The 24,071-nt window shown below is 40.6% G+C and overlaps 1 protein-coding gene across 1 annotated transcript in view; it reads left to right on the forward strand.

Moving 5' to 3' along the window:
* The window catches only part of ITGA8 (integrin subunit alpha 8), a 165,594-nt gene that overhangs the window by 58,687 nt on the left and 82,836 nt on the right, over nucleotides 1-24,071 (forward strand). Inside the window, exon 13 of the mRNA XM_001916359.5 lies at nucleotides 2,069-2,260. Coding sequence (XP_001916394.1) covers nucleotides 2,069-2,260 — 192 coding nt within the window. The remainder of the gene's footprint in view (nucleotides 1-2,068; nucleotides 2,261-24,071) is intronic.

Consider the following 24,071-nt stretch of genomic DNA (forward strand, 5'->3'; position numbering starts at 1 on the left):
TGGTTTAAGGAGTCATATAACAGCTCTAAATAAAGGCAGCAATTACTTTTCAAATTGATATTTGGATTTAGTGACTTGAAGAGAACTAGAAAATCTTCTATATGTACAGCATCTATACAAAGAAATACATGTCGATATATCAGCAAGTATGCTGCCTTCTGATTAACCCGTATGGGTTATATACAGGTTAGGCTGAATTTTAATTGGTCTGTAAACTTTAGCTGGAAGGTAGCTTCAAGGTTTGCAGTAAAGTAGTGTTAAATTCCTAGTTTAGGAGTGTGGTTCTTTAAGTTAGGAATTTGTGAATGCCTGCTAAGTAGCCTCTCCTCAGAAAAATGTGCAAGCTCACACAAAATTTTTCATCCATTTTCAGGACCTTTAAATTAAGAACCAAGGAATGGTGGGTTTCTTGAAGTTTGAGGAAGTAATTTGTTCCAATAAAATAGCCTAGGGTATATTTGCATCAGATCAGTATTCATTAGTACCTTTGGCAAGTGGTATTGTACTTTTATGATTTCTTTGAAAAAACATGTCTCAGCAATGTATGGTTACCCATTTTTAAAGTCCCATAAAACATAAATGCATATTAAAAGCTCATGGTAGCAGGAAAATTTTTTTGAAAATACAAGCTCATTTTTAACTGATTTGCTGCTTTCAAAAACTGCCCTATTCTTGAGCATCCTAGTAAAATAAATAATGGTAAATTATCTAAATATTCATCATATTTTTTTCTGTTTGTCTTTTCTCTAGCACCCTTAATGATATTTTTAAGAGGAAAGAGAGGCAGTTTTAATGACATAAAAGGGATTCTGCCTCTATGAGCCTTGGTGGTCCTTGGGTATAAAGAGGGTAAAATAATGCCAAACTGGGGCAAAACTAGGGGACAGATGTAGACTCATTGACTTAGAGGAAGTGAAGAAAGTGCGCCTTTCCACCTACCTACCATGTGACAATATCTTTATTTTCTACAACATTCTGAGTTGTTAGATCACTTATCTTTACCTGTTAAATGAAAGTGGATTTATGATCCTCATTCTGTGGTCAAAGCCTCATAATGGTCATGTGGCCAAAATTCACGATTTATCCAGCCTCAACAGACTTACCTAGGAACAAAGAGAAATGAATGAATGATAAAATGAGGACAGATACTGTCATTCCCTTGGGTGGACTGTTACGTTATTGTGTGATTGGTCATCTTTCTCATGTAAAACTGAGCATTTGTGTGTACTGTTTAGAAGACTTCTGATGAACACAATGTGTGGAAGGTTATTATCATTCAGTACTATATTTAAGTGGGAGTTGGGCAGTAGGGCTCCTTCTAGGTTTCTCAGTGTCTTCAACTATAAAATGGGTCTTGCCTACCACATGGGATGATGTAATCATTCATTAAATGATATAACCTTTGTGAAAGAGGTTATTTCTTTTAACAAGAAATTCTCAGGTACACTGCCCAGGTGCCTCACCTGATCTACCCACCAGTGATGGAGCCAGCTCTCACTGTCCCTCACTAAGTGTTCATGTAGGCTACCCTCTGGCTGCTCCTCAAATGGGCCAAGCTCCCTCCACCTTTGGGCCTTTGCACAGCGGTTCCTTCTGCGCTTCCCTCTGATTTCACGTGGTCAGTCCTGTCTTGTCCCTAGATTTCAGTTTCAATATCGGCCTTAGAGATACCTTGACTGACCTCCTAATCTAAAGAAGAATCCAGCCACTCTCCATCACATCAACACTTTTAAGATTCTCTACATAGCATTTGTCACTCTTCATCTTTTCTTGATTATTTATTTATCCAAATTGTGTATTATCCACACTAGAATGTCAACTTTCTAAAAGCAGTGTCTGGTTCACTGTTGTACCCACTGCATCCGACACATAGTAGTCACTTGGTAAATATTTGCTGGACGGATAAGAGAGAACAAATAATTTATCGCTACTGTGTGACTACAAAATTTTTATGGAAAACTTAATAAGCCCTTTGGACTTCATGATAATGCTCTTCAATGATATTTAATTCTATTTCGAAAACACTCTTCTTTATTTCAAAAATATGTTTATGCGTCTCTGCTTGTAGACATTGCCATCGGTGCACCCTTTGCAGGCAAGGATCAAAGAGGCAAAGTGCTCATTTACAACGGGAACAAGGATGGCTTAAACACCAAGCCTTCCCAAATCCTGCAAGGAGTGTGGGCCTCACAGGCCGTCCCTTCCGGATTCGGCTTTACTTTAAGAGGAGATTCAGACATCGACAAGAATGATTACCCAGGTAAGGTTTTCTTTCTTTCCCCAAGAGAAAGAATCCACTGCCCAGAGAGCCCCTTCTCTGGAAAATGCATCATGTGCAAGCAGTTCTTTCACAAAGCCAAGGGCAAAGCTCAATGGCACAGGTTTCTTGTGTATGATTCCAAAGTGACTTCACGAGAATCTAAAGGCAGACAAAACAAACCCTCCTTTTCTTGGCAAGAGACAATGTTAGAAAGGCAAGATGCTTTTAAAAAACTTCAATGGACATAAAACTTGTCAACTTTGCAACAAGTTTTTATTTGAAACCCCTCAGTAATCTGGTCTCCCTTGACAAAGACAGCTCGCATGAGAGTCTTTCCTAAGCAATTTATTTTAACCCTGTAATTCTCTTTTGAGCTCATAATGCCTATTAACTTATGAGTCTCAGCATTTCTATTGGAAAGCTCACATTTTTAGAGCACATGTATTTTCCAGCCATGTTTTGTGGTTTTCCAAAGATAGATTGAATATTTTTGAGTGGAACAGAAAGAACTGCTTCATGATAGAGATCGTAAACTATTGGTGATTACCTAATTCACATTGAGGACTCATGGAAATCCATACAGCACAGAGATAATTCATGTTTTCTGCATACTATATGGAAATATGGATTTGTCTGAAGAGATTGAGTAATCAGGGTTTTTAGCAGAGAACATTAGACTTCTTGGTTTTATGGTTCAATTTTTACTTTTATGTTGGTTATTTTAAGATGGTTTCAATAAATTCTTAGAAATCATTAATAGTCAACTGACAGCTTTAACTGTTTATTAAAACCTTGTCTCTTTCTCCCACCCCTCCCCTAAGTGGATATTTTCCACATGTAGAGCTTTCTCTGGTTTGGGGCAGCATTCCAATCAACTGACTGCCTAAATATACATCACTAATTTCAATCCTTTGGCTTTTTCTCCCCCTCTTGGATTAGGCAAAAATACTGCAACAAATTCTTATAGATTTGCCAGAAATCTTTCATGGCACTAACAAAGACATCATAGTGGGCTCAAAGCGGATTTAGTATTATATTGTATGCCAATACTTTCTTCCTGTGGCAATTACAAGAGTATCTAAAATTTATTTTCTCAGCTTGTATTATATTAGTCTAATCAATGATGGTTAGTTTTTTACTGAGGGACTCATACATAATATATTCTATTTTAAGTAATCCAAAAATTAGGTCCTTTATGTGATTCCTTCCCAAAATATGTCAAGGTGCTTAATGAAATTCAACTCCTGGGTTGCAACTTTAGATAAACAGTTAATTTAGAAAGTTATTGCTATGCGTTCTGCTTGCCATCGTCTTCCCTTAGTACCAAGGAAATCTGATGGACAGATGGCTGTGCCTCCACAACGTAAAGGAAATAAGGATGTACCGATGCATAGCCAGTCCATTGACTTCTGTTGAAGTCTCCTAAATAAGGGACAAGAAGGAAAGGAACATGAAGCACCTTTTCTCTCAATATTCTCTCCAGGGAGGAGGGGCAAAAAGTAGCTGTGGAGGGAAAAGAGGAGTTAAAGTAAGTGCAATGTTAGTAATGGATCACCTATTAGTTATGTCCTTTGCATCCCTTCTTAACAATCAGAAAAAGGTCATTGAAGCCATTCACTGGTTGATAACTTTATCTGATTCAGTTTATAATAACTAATGATGTTAACGCAGTGTACCTGTCCGTCTGTAAAGTAAAAATTCTTTACTAAGACAGGACCATTAATGCCGCTTCTTTGAATTTTTATCCCTCAAGATAGTCTTGAGACCTTCAGAGTTTCTCTCTACATCTTAGTTACTAGACCCGGGTTCTGGTCCCAATTCTGCCTCTCAAATGAGAACATGGATATCTTGTGATTCATGATCCTATAACATATTCCCTAATCCTCGTCTTCTTGCAAAAAGAATGCCAAGAATGCCCCTCAAAGAAGCCTTTTTATCTTGACGTCAAGTTGCCAAGAATCCATCAAAAGGGAAACTGCCTTATAGACAGGCGACAAGGTCCTGTCCACTAGCATAGCAGATTTGAAATTTGCAGGCATAATTCAGAAATTAGACAGATAACTTTCCTCATTTTCCTGTACATGAATTCCATTTAGCTTCTCAAGCCTCCAGGTCCATCATGGTGGAAAACCCTAACCTTGCAGTCACTTCTAGATTCAGACTTAAGCTCATTTGGGTACACGTTCATTCAGATTTAAGACTCTCTCCTTCCTGCCTCAGCAGCCACTCTCCCAAGGAATGGAGTAGCAGGGGATGTGCCTTCTGTCTGGGGATTTGGAAAAGAAGCATCTGGCCCCAGGGCATCATCTGTCATTATTGGCCTCTAGCTCCATCTCTCGTGGTCTTTGCTCAATCTTCCTTGGTTAATTCCGTGTCTGTGTAGTGACTACTCTCAAAAGTTCCACATGTCCTGGGTTGTCATCCTATTTTGGCCTCTTCTGGTCCACTTTCAGCAAGTGGTGCCACCGTTGGGACTCAGATATTCTCAGGTTGGGTCTCAGGTTTCTGAGATTGCCCTTAGGTTTATATACCTAGATTATTCCTTTAGCCATTGCCAGTTTCCGCCTAGGCACCATGTTACTTCAGCACTTAATGGGGTTTCAGTCTTCTTGGGTTTTGCCTGGAAAGTAGCAAAAGCCTTCTTTATTGGGTGGCATTCTTTCCAAACCCAAAGTTCCTTTTATAAACTCTATGTTCTAGGCCTCGATGATCTGTCTTGTGATTTTCCAAACCAGTCCTTTCTGGAACTTAAAAAGAAATACAATTTTCCTTTTCTCTGGGATCCTGCTCTTTCAAATCAAAGGAACTCTGCCTTCAGACTCTTGTGCCTTCTATGAGTTTCAAAATCCATTCAACAAATTGACTTCCTTCTAGGATGTGTCTATCTGGTCATCCTCTAGAAGCAGTGGTTCTCAATCTTGGCTGAATATTAGAATCACCTGGGGAACTTTCAAAAATGCATGTACTGGGGGCTGGCCCCATGGCTGAGTGGTTAAATTCACGCCCTCCACTGCAGGCGGCCCAGTATTTCGTTGGTTCGGATCCTGGGCACGGACATGGCACTGCTCGTCGAGCCACACTGAGGCAGCGTCCCACATGCCACAACTAGAAGGACCCACAATGAAGAATATACAACTATGTACCGGGGGGCTTTGGGGAGGAAAAGGAAAAAAATAAAATCTTTAAAAAAAAAAAATGCATGTACTGAGGTCACCCTCCAGACCAATTAAGTCAGAATCTCTATGGGTGGAACTCAGACTATGGTAACGTGTTTAAGTGACCTGGGTGAATCCAATGTGCAAGCCAGCTGGGAACTAAGGCTCTAGAGCAAGGGTTCCCCACTTTGATGAACATGTGGATCACCTGGGCACCTTGTTCAAATGCAGATCCTGATTCACTAGGTCATTTGGGTGGGACAGAGTCCTCATTTCCAGCAAGTTCCCAGTTGATACCATTGCTGCTGGTCTTCACACCACATCCTGAGTGACGAGCTCTGAAACAGTGAGCACACCAGTCACCTCCTGTTTCTTAATAATGGCTAACTGCACGGCACCTCTCAGATGTTTTGATTTACCAAGTATGGGATGGGGTTCACGGATTTGTGGTTTTACCCAGGACCCTACTTTGAGAAACGCTGCTCTCAAGTCTTTGTGTTCGGTTCCCATGCCTACAGTAGGCAGATGTGCTGCTTTTCTTTTGGCAAGAACCTGTTAGCTAAGCTCTGGCATTTCATTTGTTCTTTACTGGGGGGTCAAACCAACCCAAGGCTCTTTTCTCCAGGTTGCCTCTGTGAGGTGACCACCATGGGGATGCTCGGGTGCACCACACACTACGGCCTCATCTGGGAAGATTAAGGAAGGCCCATTGAAAATGTTTAACTTTTCATGTACTCCTCTACATTTCGTGAAAGTTATCTGTGCATTTAAAATGATGCCTCACTGACTTTCATTTAAAATATAGTATCATGTTTGCTAGGACTTAACACACTTTAACCTGGCTTAAGCCATAAAAGGAGATATTTATGTTAAGGCTACAGGAATACCTCAAGGGAACCTAAGGACAGGGACTCTGCCAGGTCCCTGACAGGGACTGACTGGGATCCAAGATTGTCAGGACTTTCTTTTTTTCTCTTACTCTGGTCTTTTCTTCTCTCTGACTATCTGCTTTCCTCTCTCTGCCAACCATATTTCTCTGAGCACATAGTACTGGAGTTCCACAGTTTGCATGTAGCAGTTGTACTCACTCAAAGAGACTGTCTCCAGTTTATCTTAGTCCCACATCCTGGGGAAGGGAATCTGACAGGCTCTGAGGCAAAGGGTGACATTTTCCAAAAAAGTACAAGTTGACTTGGGGACTGTGCAGGTATTCCAATAGGTATCCACTCCGACTGCCCTGTAAAACAAAACAAAACAAAGAAAAATGGCCCTAGGAAATAGGAATTAGAGTAAGATATGAAAAAAATAAAAGAAAAATTTATTGTATTTTAAAAATGAAATAATAGGGGCCGCCCCAGTGGCATAGCATTTAAGTTCACATGCTCTGCTTCTGCAGCCTGGGGTTTGGAGGTTCAGATCCTGGGCGTGGCCCTACATTGCTCATCAAGCCATGCTGTGGCAGCATCCCACGTATAAAATAAAGGAGGATTGGCACAATGTTAGCTCAGACACAGTCTTCCTCAACCAAGAAAGAGGAAGATTGGTAATAGACGTTAGCACACCAAAGAAAAAAAAAGAAATAATAAAAATGATTTTCAAATTGCTCAGCAATATTTTTGTGTTCCTTTTGTTTCAATGTTTAAGGAAAAATAAGAAATTAATTCAGTCAAAAAATATGTATTAGCATCTGCTATGTACTAGACATTGTGCTGGGACTTGGGGGGGGGCAGTGGCAAACAAGGCAGACACAAGTCACTGCCTTTGCAGAGCTGACATCCTAGGGAAGAAGGACAGACAGTTAAACAATTACAGCAAAATGTGAGCAGCACTGTAATGGGAAAAGTAGAGCTTACCATGGGACCTGTGGGAAGGATGCTCTTCCCCATCTACAGAGGCGGGGGAAGACTCCCGTATGAAGACACCTCTAAGTTAACCTCACATGAAGGCTGAGTAACAGATGGCCACAGGGTAGAGACAAGCAGAGGGAACAGCAGATGTGAAAGCCCAGAGCTAGTAAGAATGCATGGCTACCAGAACCACTAAAAGCCATTCTGCATCACTGGTATATAAATAGGATGTGAGGCTGGAGAGGTAAGCTGGAGCCAGATGGAGAAGCCATTCTCGATTTGGGCTTTATACTGAGGAGAATGAGAAGGCACTTTAGAAGTGGCGCTCTGGCTGTGGTGCAGAGAATGGACTGGTAGGGCACCCTATTGATGCTGCTCAGTTAGAGATGACAGTGGCCTGAACCCACACAGTGGCAGTGGGGTGTGGGAAAGTGGATGGATGCAAGAGTTTTTTGGGAGATGGGCTCAACAGGACTTAGTGACTGTTGTATGGGGAGGTGGGGGCAAGGGCGAAAGAGAGGGTGGATTTTGAGTGACTTCCAGTTTTTTGGAGTTAGCAGCTAGCTGGATGGTGGTGCATTCACTGAAACAGGGAATGTTGAGAAGAAGCAGAACTGTGGGGAAAATGATGATCTTTCCCCCCCGAGTCTGAGATGTCTTGGCCCATGCAGGGGTAATGCGGAGTAGCATGGGTAGGATGCTCCAGGAAATGGGAGGCCCAAGGCTCAGCCAGGGTCTCTAGGCACTGAGCGGGGCAGGCTCTGAGGTGGTGGCTGTGCTTGACGCCAGCACAAGGAGTGAGTGGGATCTGGTCAGACTTCCTCATCAGTGATTTAGGATCTGGAGTCCTTGCCCAAAGCTTTCTGAACCCTCTTGTCACCTGCTCAGGGTCTTTTTCTCAGTCTGTCAAATTATAAACTCAGGAAATGAAGGACGTGAGTGGTGCCTTCACACTGGATTGATGAATAATTCTTTTTGTATCTTGGCTGTTGTGTTGGCTTTCTCCAGGATATCCTAGAATAGAAGAATTTGCAAATTTGTGAAATATTTAAGTATTCAAATACAGATCTTTTTTGGAATAGAATAGTATATAACATTTGAAAAGCTTCAAGCACAGTTGCTGAAGATTATGCTTGTGAATTTTAAAAGCATATTATGAGAAAAATATTGTTGGCCTTTAGACATCTTATAATTATTTGGTCTTAATCAAATGAATCACCTGAAGAAAATGTACAAGCTCTGTGGCTTCATATACAGGCACCTTCGAGTCTCCTGACATTACTTCCAGAACCCAGGCTAATTCCATGATCAGGGCTGCTGCAAATGATATGCAGGTTGTGCCCAGCCAAGAGACAAGTGGGGGCAAATTCATATACCAAGGGAGGGAACAGGGGTGTCTTTTTAAACGCACACACAGGCATGATGTGGGCTTTCAGTGGCCCTGTTCTGGGTCCTCCGTTCTAAATAGATGAGAAACAAAATCCCAAACCCTGTCACTTTACCTACCCGGTCGCCTGCAGAATTCATGCGAAAACAATGTGAAGCAAACAGGTTTGAGATTCTGAATCGAATGAGTCAAACCAGTTGGAATTGTTATGGTATGTAACACACTTGAAAAGCTGTGCTTACCAAAAGAGATGGTTTCTGATGGGGTTCAGGTGGGTTTTTACCCATTCCTGAGTGAACACTTGTCACTCATTTTAGGTGCCCGAATGCTTAGCAGCTATTTCTAAAAGCATAGCAGCATTGGCTTCCCCGGTCTTCGTTACCTGCCTTCTTATCCATTTATGGGCCAGCTGCTATGAAATCTACCTATGATTATGGCAGGGCACACACATGGCCCCATTTGTTAGACAGCAGCAAGAACTCTTTCCATGTTCTTGACACAACCCAGCTGCCTTTTACAGGAAGAAAGAATAAAGTTGATTATGATGTTTGATATATATTTTTTCCATCCCCAGACTGACTAGAAATCAGCTCACAGAGTACCTGCAATAATCAAAAGCACAGACGTGCAAAAGGTGGTTTGATTTATATTTACTCTTCGTCACACGATCTCTTCTGCACATTACAGATGTTCTGTATTTGAGCAGGACCAGATAGTCTTCTTGCCTTAGGGAAAAAGAACACTAGCAAAGAGCAGGCATAGGGCCAATTAATTACTGACATTATTGGAATTATAGCAACTGTTACTACTGATAATTAAGAGTCCAAAGCATTCCAGCCATTGCTGGAAAATACAGTTCATGTCCATTGGAATATTATTTTTGAATCTCTCTCAGGCACACATACATATACTCACAGTTATATATATATATGTCTGTGTGTGTGCGCGTGCGTGTGTGTGTATTTTTTGTATGTACGTGCATGTGCACAGCAGGAGAGTGTATGGGGTAAGATTGGATGACACCCCACTTCTTTCTTTTTGGGAAACATCAAACCAATATAAAAATCACCATATTAAAGTTAGCAGAGTGGCTGTGGACAGGAGAAAAGAAATCTGGCTGCCTGGGTTCAGAGTCCCATCCACCACTGATGAGCTCTGTGACACTGGACAAGTTATTTGATTTCTTTGAGGTTCCATTTCCTTATCTGGTATTATGGGGCTAATAATACCTACTTCCCTGGGTCGTGTGCTTGCACTGTCTGGATTGGGAGAGGATTTTTACAAAATGTTGTGAAACGGCTTAGAATAGGAACGGAAATCCATTTGATTCACATGAACAGAATCAAAGCTACTTTATACTTCACAGACTTATTGGGCCACATAAGATGTTGAAAAACTGCATTCTAAGATTCTGGAGATGGACGCGTAGGTTTAAAACTTAACTCCTCTGCTTCCTGGCTGTATAAGAGTGAAGCCATTTCTTAACCTCTCTAAACTCCAATTTCCTTACCTGTAAAATTAGATAATAATATGTTGGTATAAAGAGGGAATGAGATTATTTATATAATATGAAATGAGATGATACATTTAAGCTAAAATGAGTTATGTAGAACATAGTTTAATAAATGGCAACTCTTCAATCAAGTTTTAAGACAAGACTCTATATCTTGGAGGTATTTTTTATGCATATTAGTTGATATCTTCTTTTGCTTACTCAATTTCCATGGTACCCAATCGTAATTTACACTACTATACTTGCTTCCTCTGTTCCAGACAAATAGGAATATGAGAATATGAACATAGCTATTGAGACTCTGCTCAGTTGAGAACCACTCATAAAATTCCTGCTGCTGCACCCTCACTAGAAGCTTCTCTAATATCATAAGTTGCTGCCCTCCTAAGATGTAATTCCACCACTCACCCCATCCTACTTCCACCTTTAAGTGGGAGATGAGGCATAATGGACTTCTTGTACATCTCACTACTGTGACGTACTGAGTGCCAGGAATGAAAAATGCTCAGCCCCTTAGCCATTTAAGAATATTTCATTTCATGTAAATTAGGCCCTAACTATGGTGATGACAATGGCAATTGAAAGGAAGGAACTGAGGAAATAATGTAAAAATGAAAAGGAGACAAGACTTAGTAAGGACTGGCTGAGAGGGAAGGTAGAGGAGGTGGGAGTGAGTAAGGAAGAGGTGATGTTAAAGATGATTCTGGAATTTTGATCCAGGGTACCCAAGAAAAGTTTGGTATAATGGACAGACATATAGAGACTTCGTTGTGGAAATATAGAGACTCTACTATAGAAATAATACTTTGAATAATTTTCCTAACATCTAACTTAACCGCTCAGTAATTCTCTAGACTTCTTACAATAAATATGGTCATCAGCACACATATATAAATGGGGGTCATAAATATTTTTGTTTCTGGCACCATAATTCTTTTTCCTACTCAAAATACAGATGTGTTCCGGGTTTTATGTTGGTGCTCATTGGAAAACTAGGGTTGACTAGGGGAGTATCTTGTATACATTAATTGAGTGAAAGCATTTCAGAGAAGAAACAGCTGTGATAGTCAGGAATCCCTAAAATTCACTCATCTTGTCTAATCCCATTAAACATGATTGTATAACAAGGCCATCTGCTAAATGCACAGTCCAGACGTCGCATGGTGGGGGAGGGGAAGTCCAGGTTTGGTTGAGGAGCAGAAATCTCCCAGGCTGTAAAACTGAAGAAAAACATGGGCTGAATGCCAAGACTATCGTCTCGTTCAGGCCCCTAATATACGATGATTATATCATGAAGCCGCCTCAGACAATTAAACCAAATGAAGTAAAATGACTCATCATCTCTTTTAATGAGTGCTTTGTGTGTTTGTGAGTGTGTGTGTGTGTGTGTGTGTGTATGTGTATAAAGCAAACAGCCAAGCAAGAGAAAATCTACACAAGAGAACAAATAAAAGGGTAGCTTTAACCAAAAGGAATAATGCATTTTAATCAAACCTTGAGCTCCTTGAAATTGATTTGAAGTTTAGTTGAACTAAGTTCAGATCTTATAGTCAAAGTTTATTTTTACTTCTCAAACTACTACTCAAGTTTTGATGAAAAGCAAAACACTGTATTCTCATTGAGCGAGATTTTCATAGTTTCATTATAAACACGTTAGAATTTAGAATATTATGTTTCTTGTAAAAATATCTTAGGAATTTAGATTAAATTGATTTAATTACGTCAACTGAAAAAGTTCTTGGACTTGAAGGATTTGAATTGAGTAGTGTCATAAAGTAGAAGTAAAAATGAATGCAGAGATGAAAGACTTCAATTCTAGACCTGTTCTCCCAAGACAATGTGACTTTAGTAATTCAACCTTTCTGGGTCTTATTTTCCTTACTTGAACATGGTGTGGATAGATGGAATGCTTCTCCAAGGGTCTTTTTAAACTCTGGAGCTCTCTGATTCTATAATTCAAAATCTACACTTACCGCCTCCCAGATTTCTCTGTAATATTGGCTAAATTATTAACCCTTTATCCCTGAAAAAAAAAAAAAAACGAGTAAAACTATACAAGATTTTTTTCTTAACTTTTTCTTGAAAATAATTTCAGACTGACAGAAAAGTTGCAAAAATAGTACAGAGAGTCCCATACGCCTCCCCCTAATATTAACATCTTATATAACTGTAGTACGATTAGCTATTTGCTAATCTATAGACCTAGTAGATTCTAATAGAATTTCACCATTTGTCCCACTAGTGTTCCTTTTCTAGTCCAAGATCTCATGCAGGATCCCACATTGCATTTCATTGTTGTGCCTCCTTAGTCTCCTTAAATCTGTGACAGTCCGTTGATCTTGCTTTGCTGTCATGACTTCGATGCTTTTGAAGAGTACTGGCTAGACATTTTGAAGAATGTCCCTGCACTTAGATCTGTCTGATGTCAGCTCATGATTAGATTGAGGAATGTATTTTTGGCAAGAATACCACACAGGTGATGCCATGCTCATCTCAGTACATCATAGCAGGAGGTCCATGATGCCTGCTGTCTTTTTAAACATTGATCACTTGCTTGTGGCCATACTGGCCAGGTTTCCCGCTGTAAAGTTACTGATTTTCCCCTTGTATAATAAGTATCTTTGGAGAGATACTATGAGACTATGCTTATCCTGTTTCTCATCATACTTTTGCCTGCCTCATCTTTGAAGAGTCAGCCAATATTGAAAAATTGTGTCTTATATCCAAAGCTGGTTATCGATGATTGTAAATATTACATTAGAACTCCATCACACACCTGAACTGCGTCCCTCCACACACTTGAACTAGCTTCTAAGGTACAACTTTCTTACATTAGAATTGCAATTAATATAGAAAGAATGGCAAAAATAGAAAATATTGATTAGGCAGTAATAATTGGTGTAGGTGAGAATCATCAAGAGATGCTAAGATTAGCAGGCAAAAGTATGATGAGGTACAACTTTTCACAAATAAGATTAAATCTTTCATAAATACTTAACCCTAGAGTCTGTCCTAGACAGATTCAAATTATATCCCACTTGTAATTAGTAAATATGTCACTAGATAACAGAATTCTAACCATATGGCTATTACCTTTATATGCTACATGCCACCTGTCAGTTTAAGTTTTTATTTTAAATAGACTTTATTTTTTAGAGCAGTTTTTTTTTAAAGATTTTATTTTTTCTCCCCAAAGCCCCCCAGTACATAGTTGTATATTCTTCATTGTGGATCCCTCTAGTTGTGGCATGTGGGACGCTGCCTCGGCGTGGTTTGATGAGTAGTGCCATGTCCGCGCCCAGGATTCGAACCAACGAAACACTGGGCCGCCTGCAGCAGAGCGCACGAACTTAACTACTCGGCCATGGGGCCAGCCCCTTTAGAGCAGTTTTATGTTCAAACAAAATTGAGCAGAAAGTACAGAGAGATCTCAGTTTCCCCCCGCCCCCGACACGTGCAAAGCCTCCCCCATTATCTACATCTCCCATCAGAGTGGTACATCTGTTATCATTGACAAACTCACAATGACACATCATAATCATGCAAAGTCCATAGTTTACATTGGGGTTCACTGTTGGGTTTGTACATTCTATGGGTTTGGACAAATGTATAATGACATATATCCATCATTATAGTGTCACACACAATGGTTTCATTGCCCTGAAAATCCTCTGTGCTTCCCCTATTCATACCTCCCTCTCCCATTAACTCCTGGCAGCCACTGCTCTTTGTGCTGTCTCCATAGTTTTGCCTTTTCCAGAGTGTGATATAGTTGGAATCATACACTATGTACCTTTTCAGACCGGCTTCTTTCACTTAGTAATAGGCATTTAAGTTTCCTCCATGTTTTTTCGTGGCTTGATAGCTCACTTCTTTTTAGTGCTGAATAGTATTTCATTGACTGGATGTACCACACTCTATCTATCTATTCACCTACTAAAGGACACCTAGCGTGCTTCCAAGTTTTGACAATTATGAATAAGACTGCCATAAACATTCACGTGCAGGTTTTTGGTATAGACATACATTTTTAATTCCTTTGGGTTAATACCAAGGAGTGAGATTCCTGGGTTGTATGGCAAGCGTATGTTTAGTTTTGTAAGAAACCACCAAACTATCTTCCAAAGAGGCTATACCATTTGCATTCCCACAAGCAGTGAATGAGACATCTTGTTTCTTAACAACCTTGTCAGCATTTGGTGTTGTCAGTATTTTGGATTTGGGCCACCCTAATAGGTGTTCAGTGTTATCTCATTGTTGTTTTAATTTGCATTTCCCTGATGACTTATAATGTGGAGCATCTTTTCATGTGTTTGTTTGCCACCTGTATATCTTCTTTGGTGAGGTGTCTGTTGAGGTCTTTGGTCTAGTTTTTTTTAATGGGGTTATTTGTTTTCTTATTATTGAGTTTTAAGAGGTTTTTTTGTATATTTTGGATAACATCCTTTATCAGATGTGTCTTTTGCAAATATTTTCTCCTAGTCTGTGGCTTGTCTTCCTATTCTCCTGATATGGTCTTTCACAGAGCAGAAGTTTTTAATTTTAAAGAAGTCCAGCATATCAATTATTTCTTTCATGGATCGTGCCTTTGGTGTTGTATCTAAAAAGTCATCGTCATACCCAAGGTCATCTAGGTATTCTATGTTATATTCTAGGAGTTTTATAGTTCTGTGTTTTACATGTATGTCTGTGATCCAGTTAATTTTTGTGAAGAGTGTAAGGTCTATGTCTAGGGTTATTGTTTTGCATGTGGTTTTCAGTTGTTCCAGCACTTTTGTTGAAAAGACTATCTTTGTTCCATTGTATTGCCTTTGCTCCTGTGTCAAAGATCAGTTGCCTATATTGCTACATGTATTATGACACTCTGTTGTTAGGCACATATATGTTAAGGATCATGTCTTCTTGGAGAATTTACCCCTTTATCATTATGTAATGCCCTTGTTTATCACTGATAACTTTCCTCACTCTGAAGTCTGCACTATCTGGAAGTTCATATAGCTACTCCTGCTTTCTTTTGATGAGTCTTAGCATGGTATATCTTTCTCCATCCATTTACTTTTAATCTATATGTGCCATTATATTTAAAGTGGGTTTCTTGTGATAACATATAGTTGGGTATCATTTTTGTAAACCTGTTCTGGCAGTCTCTGTCTTTTATTTGATGTAATTAGTCCACTGACGTTCAAAGTGGTGATTGATGTAGTTAGAGTAAGATCTACCATAGAGGGGCTGGCCCCGTGGCCAAGTGGTTAAGTTCTCATGCTCCACTTTGGCAGCCCAGGTTTTGCTGGTTCAGATCCTAGGCGCAGATATGGCACTGCTTGTCAGGCCACGCTGAGGCAGTGTCCCACATAGCACAACCAGAAGGACCTACAACTAGAATATACGACTATGTCCTGGGGGGGTTTGGAGAGAAGAAGAAGAAGAAGAAAAGGTAAGATTGGTAACAGATGTTAGCTCAGGTGCCAATCTTAAAAAATAAAAAGATCTACTATATGTATTACTATTTTCTATTTGTTGTCCTTGTTCTTTTTTTTTTTTTTTTGAGGAAGATTAAACCTGAGCTAACATCTATCGCCAATCCTGCTCTTTTTGCTGGGAAGATTGGCCCTCAGCTAACATCTCTGCCCATCTTTCTCTATTTTACATGGAGGATGCCACCACAGCATGGCTTCATGAGCAGTATGTGGGCCCATGCCCAGAATCCAAACCAGCAAACGCCGAGCCACCGAAGCAGCCCATGAACTTAATCGCTACACCACCAGGCTGGCCCCTTGTTCTTTGTTGCTATTTTTGTCTTCCACTCTTTTTCTGCCTTTTGAGGTTTTAACTGAGCATTTATATGATTCCATTTTCTCCTTTTTCTTAGCAAATCAGTTATACTTCTCTTTTTTACTTTTTTTAGTGATTGCCCTAGAGTTTGCAATATGCATTTACATTTACAACCACTCCAACTCCATTTCAAATAACATTATACCACGTCACAGGTAGTGAGAGTATCTTAAAATAGCAAAATAATTTTAATTCCTGTCCCTTATATCATTGCTGTCAGTCATTTTATTTACACATAGTATATATGTATATACATAGTATATATGTATAATTACATATTACATTAACATATTACATATTAATTTATAAATTGTATGTAAATATACATAAGCATACCTAGTTGAATATAGCGTTGCTATTATTGTTTTGAACTGTTACATGTTAGATTGATAGATCTAAATTTCTGACCGATGTAGTTTTCTTTCTCCCTAAAGAACTTCTTTTTACATTTCTTTCAAGGCAGGCTTATTGTCAATAACTTCCTTCAATTTTTGTTTGTCTGAGAAAGTCTTTGTTGCTCCTTCAATTTTGAAGGATAATTTTGTAGAGTAAAGAATTCTAGGTTGGTGGTTTTTTTCTCTCAACACTTTAAATATTTCACTCCAGTCTCTTCTTGTTTGCATGGTTTCTGGGGAGAAGTCAGATGTAATTCTCATCCTTGCTCCTCTATAAGTAAGGTCTTTTTTGCCTCTGCCTTCTTTCAAAATCTTTTCTTTACCTTTGATTTTATATCATTTGAAAGTGATATGCCTAGGTGTAGTGTTTTTTTTTTTTTTTTTTTTGGTATATATCCTGTTTGGGGTTCTCTGAGATCCCTGGAACTGTGGTTTGATGTGTGACATTAATTTGGGGAAACTCTTGATCATTATTTTTTAAATATTTCTTCTTTTTGTTTTTTCTCTTTCTTCTTCTGGTATTCCTGTTACATCTTTTGTAGGTGTCCCATAATTATTGGATGTTCTGTTCTGGGGCTTTTTTTCCAGTCTTTCTTCTCATTGCTTCTCAGTTTTAGAGGTTTCTACTGAGACATCCTCAAGCTCAGAGATTCTTTCCTCAGTCATGTTCAGTCTACTCATAAGCCCATCAAAGGCATTCTTTATTTCTGTTGCAATGTTTTTGATCTCTGTCATTTCTTTTTGGTTGTTTCTTAGAATTTCCATCTTTCTGCTTACATTACCCTCTATTTCTTATCTGCTGTCTACTTTATCAATTAGAGGCCTTAGCATATTAATCATAGTTGTTTAAAATTCCTGCTCTGATAATCCCAACAGCCCTGCCATGTCTGGTTCTCATGCTTGCTGTGTCTCTTTTGACTATGTTTTTGCCTTTTAGCATGTTTTGTAATATTTTTTTGATAGCTGGGCATGATGTTCTGGGTAAAAGGAACTGCCGTGAATAGGCCTTTAGTCCTGTGGCAGCAGGTGTTGGGGGAGGTGTTTTAGAGTCTTAGGATTAGGTCCCCATCTTTAGTGAGCCCATGCCTCTGCACTATGGACCCCGCACATGCTTCTCAGCTTCCTTCTCCCCGTGTAGATAGGACAGGATGGCTAGAGCTGGCTGGGGTGGGGAGTTTCCCTTCCCCAGTTCAGTTAGACAACTCCGGTTAACTAGTTTCTCCTGAAGGCAGACCTTGTTAAGAAGAACACAACACTCTGGCACTTTCAAAATGGTTCTTTTCCCCTTCTCCCTGCCCGAAGCATAAGGGGAGTTTCTCTGTTATCCACTTGAGAACTGGCCAGAGATCCAGGAAATAAAACTCGCAAAACTGTGCCCCTTCCCACCCCCAGAGACTGGGGCCCCTGGCTTTTTTATCTCAGCCTTGTCCACACTGAGCCTTCCGCGATTCACCAGTTACAGCTTCGGTTTCCTTGTCCTCGCACTGGTTGCCGTGGAGGTCGGTGCTCTGATAAGTGGTGATTCTCTGTATTTGCCTGTCAGTCTCTCCAATTTGGGGGCAGCATTTTACCCTGTGACCTCACTTCTCATGGATCCAAGAAGAGTGGTTGATTTTTCAGCTTGTTAGGCTTTTTACTTGTTGTTAGGATGGAGTCACGACTTCGAAGATTTTTACACACTAGCCCAGAAACCGGAAGTCTGTCGGTTTAAGTTTGAACTAACTACCTTCCAAACATTCAATTGTAGAAGCTGGCTTCTTTCTGAAACTCAAGGCACCAATAAATATGACAGGATATCATTTATACTAGATCTCGCTTGTAAATATATAGTTAATAAAAACTCACTGGCTTGCCTTGGTTCCTTTCAAGGGGGATGGGAGGATGTGGAGAAGTGGGAATAAATTCTCCTGTACTTAGAACCCCTATATTATTTCTGACCTCCTGCTGCATGTTCTTTCTATGAGTCCTTTTTAATTTATTAATATATGATTTAAAAGCCATCTTTTAGTGTAATTCACTTGAAGCGTGCCTTCTGTCTTTGCGCACCCTGGACATTTTCCCGGGGGTTCACTTCCCACTTAGGAACTCAGTTCAAATGTCACTTTCTCAGGAAGCCTTCCCTAGCTGTTGTCCTTTCTCTAAAAATACTTATCTCAGATTGAATTGCACGTTCGTGTGATTATTTGATAAATGCCTCTTTTGCCCCACTAGGCCTGACATTTTATTAGTTGAAAGCAAGTACTGGATTTACTTTTGCTCATTATGGAGTCCTGAGTGCCCCCAAGCAGTGGTTGGCACTAAAGGCATCTAGTAAATATTTGTTGAATGAGTGAATGAATGAATGGAAATAAAGGAGTGAATGAATAAACAAACCAATTTCCTCATAGCCACACATCTTGGCATATAAACTATTGCTCTCCTCTCTCTTTACTTGGCCACTATCTTCCAACTCTACTTAAAAGCAGGGAACTATTTTATTCCTGTGCAGAATAAGAATAGAAATGTAAGTAGAGACAATGATGTCTTTTTAAGTATTTTGACATCCTCTCCTGGGGTCGTGAGAGGCTCTGCTCACTCCTGACAAGCAGAACCCTTGACCCTAGTTCTGTATCCACTGGACATTTAAGTGCTAACGGTTGTTCAAACTACTAGACCAGGAGAGCTGGTAGCCAGCATGGTAGAAACAACACCAAACTGGGAGTCAGGGGGCCCATATTCTGATTTCTTCTCCCATTATTTATCAGCTCTGCCATCTTGGACATACCTCTTACATCTCTGAACCTTAGCTTCTCTAGCCATAAAAGGCAGGTCATCAGACCAGTTTCTCACTCCTCAGGATTGTTGTGAAGGCTATCTGCAAACTCTAAAGCACTCTGCACAGTCAATTCTTGCTATTTCTTAACACTCTCCACCAAATGGAGGTGGGAGGGACCAGAAACAAGCTCTAATGCTGAAATCCAGACTCTTTGCTCCAGACCTACGCCTGAGCCTTCAGGTGATGACTCAGGTAATTTATGCCTAAAGCCTATGAGGGAGGAGAGATTTTCAAAACGACTAACCCAGCAGCAAAATCCTCTTCCATACTTCCTGTTTGCAAACATTGCCCATGTGAGGCTCTTCTTTCTATATGGCCATCATCTTATGTTTTCCCACTGACGTTTTGCTGTGATGATATCATTAATAGCTGGTTTCCTGAAAACTACCAACCCTAACAGAAATTCATGACAATGTGAGTGTACAACAGAAAGTTTGGAGTCTGGCCCATCTTCAGACTTGATTGTGAAGTAGGTAAAGCTCATTTTGGGGGATGCTCAGTCTCTCTCATCTGCTGCTTCCTTTTCTTTCTGTCCCCAAGAGCTCCTCCACACCAGCAGCAGAAACTTACACAATTTCCTTTTCTTAAACATGTAGTGGGGAAGGCTCTAATATCCTTGTTCTCATCAGGATGTAAGTGATCCAGCGGAAGTAGGTGGCACCCAGAGACTCTAATTCAGTGGGTGCTGGCCTGCATTTTTCATAAGCCCCCCTGGAGAGTCGACTGATAGATTCTAAGTGCCTCGAGGGCAGGGACTTCGTCCACTTGCTTTCTGTTAAATCTTTGGCAACTGGGACAGGACTTGGCTCATGGTGGGCTAGTGGGTGTTCAATAATGAGTTGTCGAATGAGGGTGCCCAGGATGGTGAACAACTGCACAAATATTCTTCCCTTCGTCTCCTACCTCCCTTGCAGCTCTATCAATGTGGTTCTTAGTGTGTCAGTGTGCTGGGCGGCCATAACAAAGCACCACACACGGGGTGGCTTGAACAGAAATTTATTGTCTCTTAGTTCTGGAGGCTGCAAATCCAAGATCAAGGTGTGGGCAGGGTTGGTTTCTTCTGAGGTCTCTCTCCTTGGCGTGTAGGTGGCTGTCTTCCCTCTGTGTCTTCAAATGATCTTCCCTCTGTGTCTATGTCCTAATCTCCTCTTCTTATGAAACCCAAATCAGATTAGATAAGGGTTCACTCTGATGTCCTCATTTTAAAGTAATTATCTCTTTAAAGACGTTGTCTCCAACTAGAGCTGCGTTTGGAGGTACTGGGGGTTAGGACTTCATCATGTGAGTATGAGGGGGGACACGTTCAGCCCATAACACTTAGCAAACTTATGTAGTCCCCTAAGGTTTTAATCATAGGGTTTTATCTGTCAGGCTGGATGTCGGGGAAGTGTCGTCTTGCGAGATACTAGGTTCTTCTGGAGACTGTGAAATCCTTCCCAGTAGGCAGCCACTTATAAATGGGACTGCTCCTAAAGAAACAAACTTTTCTCCAGGACTTTTAGCAACTGACTGGACAGCACACATATTGTAAGTGTGGCTATGACAAGGATAATGTAACATGGAATGCGACATGTGAAACATCAAGCAATAGTAGAGAGAAAGGGGTGATTCTTACAGCCACAGGATGCTAATAGCGTATAGAAAATTATTTTCATGAAACACACTCATCATTTGATACTTCACTGTTACTTTTTTGTGGGTTTTTTTTTTAAAGGAAAATAAACCCTCCGCAAATTAGAATGTTGCAACCTAATACCACTGTCCAACTCATGAATGTTTTTCTTCAGAGTTCATTTGGAAGCATTTCAGACAGATTGTTAGGATTATTACTTTCTGGGATAAAATCATGCATTTTATTTTCCAAAAATTTCTTCCTCAACTCATAACCTTCCTCTCAGTAATGTTTTGCATGTTGCAATAAAAAAGCAAGGAAGAAAGGCAGCCTCTGTCTATTTTTAGATTAACACATTTGCCAAACTCAAGGAGACTTATCTAAATGCCTGCTTCCCACAGACATGAGCTGCTTTTCCAGTGCCAAACACTTAAGCCAATTTCATAACCCACTTATAAGTCAACATTGCCGTATTTACACACCATCTTTAACCCATCGTTTAACATGCTGTCTTTAATCCTGTTACTTCCCTTAAGATCATCCTTATGTGAAGGTGAGCAGACCCTAGGTGAGTCCAGGTAAACAGCTATCCTTGACAACCTTTTTTCCTCTCTAAAACGCTTGTATGCTGTGGGAAAGGGCTTAGCAGAGATGGAGCCTGGACCATGATGAGAAGTGCCTGGAAGAGCTCTATGAGCTGTGAGGGTCAGCAATGCCAAGACAGGAGCCAGAAGTCTGCGGACGATGAGCTCAGGGAGCTGAGTCATGGAGGTGAGCACGTCTGATGTCCAGGTCTGGTTGAGCCAGGAGAAAAGCCAGAAATTAGCTATCCCATAATGGAGGTAAAAGGAAATCCAAACCCTGCAGGAGCAGAGCTGACTCAAGAGGCAAAGGAGAGTCCTGGATTGTAAATCAGAGCAGAGAAATCATAGCCATGCGACCCCAACTTATTCTACTGAGCTCTTGGCTTTCTCATCTGGAAGAAGACTTCATCTACACCTTGAAGACTTCACCAGAGATTTGGCAGTGAATAGCGGCTTGTCCAGAGTCACTAGGAAGCCAGGGGCAAAGTGAACTGCAATTTATTATTATTTTTTTTAATTTTTATTTTTTCGGATGTACATCATATTTCAAATTCTGGTACGTTACATCATGTTCACCACCCGAACACTAATTATAGTGCATCCCCTCACATGTGAGCCTAATCACCCCTTTTGCCCTCCCCTCTGCTCCCTTCCCCAATGGTAACCACCAGTCCAATCTCCACTGCTATGTGTTTGGGTTTTTTTTTTTTTGTCATTTTTATCTTCTACTTATGAGTGAGATCATATGGTATTTGACTTTCTCCCTCTGACTTATTTCACTCAGCATAATACCCTCAAGGTCCATCCATGTTGTCACAAATGGCCGGATTTCATCATTTCTTATGGCTGAGTAGTATTCCATCGTGTGTAAATACCACATCTTCTTTATCCATTTGTCCCTTGATGGGCACCTAGGTGGCTTCCAAGTCTTGGCTATTGTGTATAATGCCGCAGTGAACATAGGGGAGCAAGTACCTTTATGCCTTTGTGTTTTCAAGTTCTTTGGAGAAATACCCAGCAGTGGAATAGCTGGATCATATGGTAGATCTATCCTTAATTTCCTGAGGATACTCCAAACTGCTTTCCATAGTGGCTGCACCATTTTGCACTGCCACCAACAGTGAACGAGGGTTCCCTTCTCTCCACACCCTCTCCAACATTTGTTGTTTCCTGTCTTGTTAATTATAGCCATTCTGGCCAGAGTGAGATGATACCCCATTGTAGTTTTGATTTGCATTTCCCTGATAGCTAATGATGTTGAGCATCTTTTCATATGCCTGTTGGCCATCTGTATATCTTCTTTGGAGAAATCTCTGTTCAGATCTTTTGCCCATTTTCTAATTGGATTGTTGGTTTTTTTGTTGTTGAGCTGTATGAGTTCTTTGTATATTTTGGATATTAACCCCTTGTCTGATATGTGGTTTGCAAATATCTTCTCCCACTTGTTAAGTTGTCTTTTCGTTTTGTTGATGGTTTCTTTTGCTGTGCAGAAACTTTTTAGTTTGATGTAGTCCCATTTGTTCATTTTTTCCTTTGTTTCCCTTGCCTGGTCAGACATGGGACTTGAAAATATGCTGCTCAGACCAACGTCATAGAGCGTACTGCCTATGTTTTCTTCTAGAAGTCTCATGGTTTCGGGTCTTACATTCAAGTTTTTAATCCATTTTGAGTTGATTTTTGTGCATGGTGTAAGGGAATGGTCTACTTTCATTCTTTTGCATATGGCTGTCCAGTTTTCCCAACACCATTTATTGAAGAGACTCTCCTTCATCTAAAAGTACGCCTAAAGGTACTGGAAAAAGAACAACAAACAAAGCCCAAAATCAGCAAAAGGAAGGAAATAATAAAAATCAGACCAGAAATAAACAAAATAGAGACTAAAAAAAATGATAGAAAAAATTAATGAAACCAAGAGCTGGTTCTTTGAAAAGATAAACAGAAAAAACAGTGGAGCAAAATGGCGGGGTGAGCTGACCCGGGATTCTCTCCCCTCCAAAATACAACGAAAGATTGGAAGAACTGAATTTCAGAGAATAAACATAATGCCAGCTCGTTAGAGACCTACAATACCAAGAAGGCGGAGATCATAACCTTGCTTACACCCTCGGAGGCGCTGGAACGGTAGGAGAGAACATTGCTCCCTCCCCTAGAGTCTGCGATCACTGCGGCGCGGGTCAGGAGGGAGCAGGGGAGGGGCCGCGCGACCGGGGGATCATCCAGGACTCCTGCCGCTGATTCAGTGGAAACCCGCTGACGGGGGGAAAGCTTCCATCCGCGGGGACCCCATAAATCAAGGGCCTTGGGAGACCAGAGAACAGAACTGATCTGAACCCAGACCGGCGCGTGTGAGTAACAGCCCCTCCCCCAAACAAAGCCAGTGGGCGCAGCCATCTTGCCCCAAGGCGGAGAGCGCATAACACGTGGCTCTTGACCCCCATCTAGTGGCGACAGGCTGTAACTGCAACTGAATTCTACCACCATGAGAAAAAACCGCTCCTCTACCATCCAGCAATTTATAAAAGCCCCAGACCAGAAGGAAAACAATAAAAACATAGAATTAAGTCCTGAGGACTTGGAATTAGGTAAACTAAGTGATAATGAGTTCAGAGCAGCTATAATCAAAAAACTCAATGTGGTAGAGAGAAAGATAGAGAAACAAGCCGAGTTCTGG

Source organism: Equus caballus, chromosome 29 (genome assembly GCF_041296265.1).
Source record: "Equus caballus isolate H_3958 breed thoroughbred chromosome 29, TB-T2T, whole genome shotgun sequence".
Taxonomy (NCBI): Eukaryota; Metazoa; Chordata; class Mammalia; order Perissodactyla; family Equidae; genus Equus; species Equus caballus.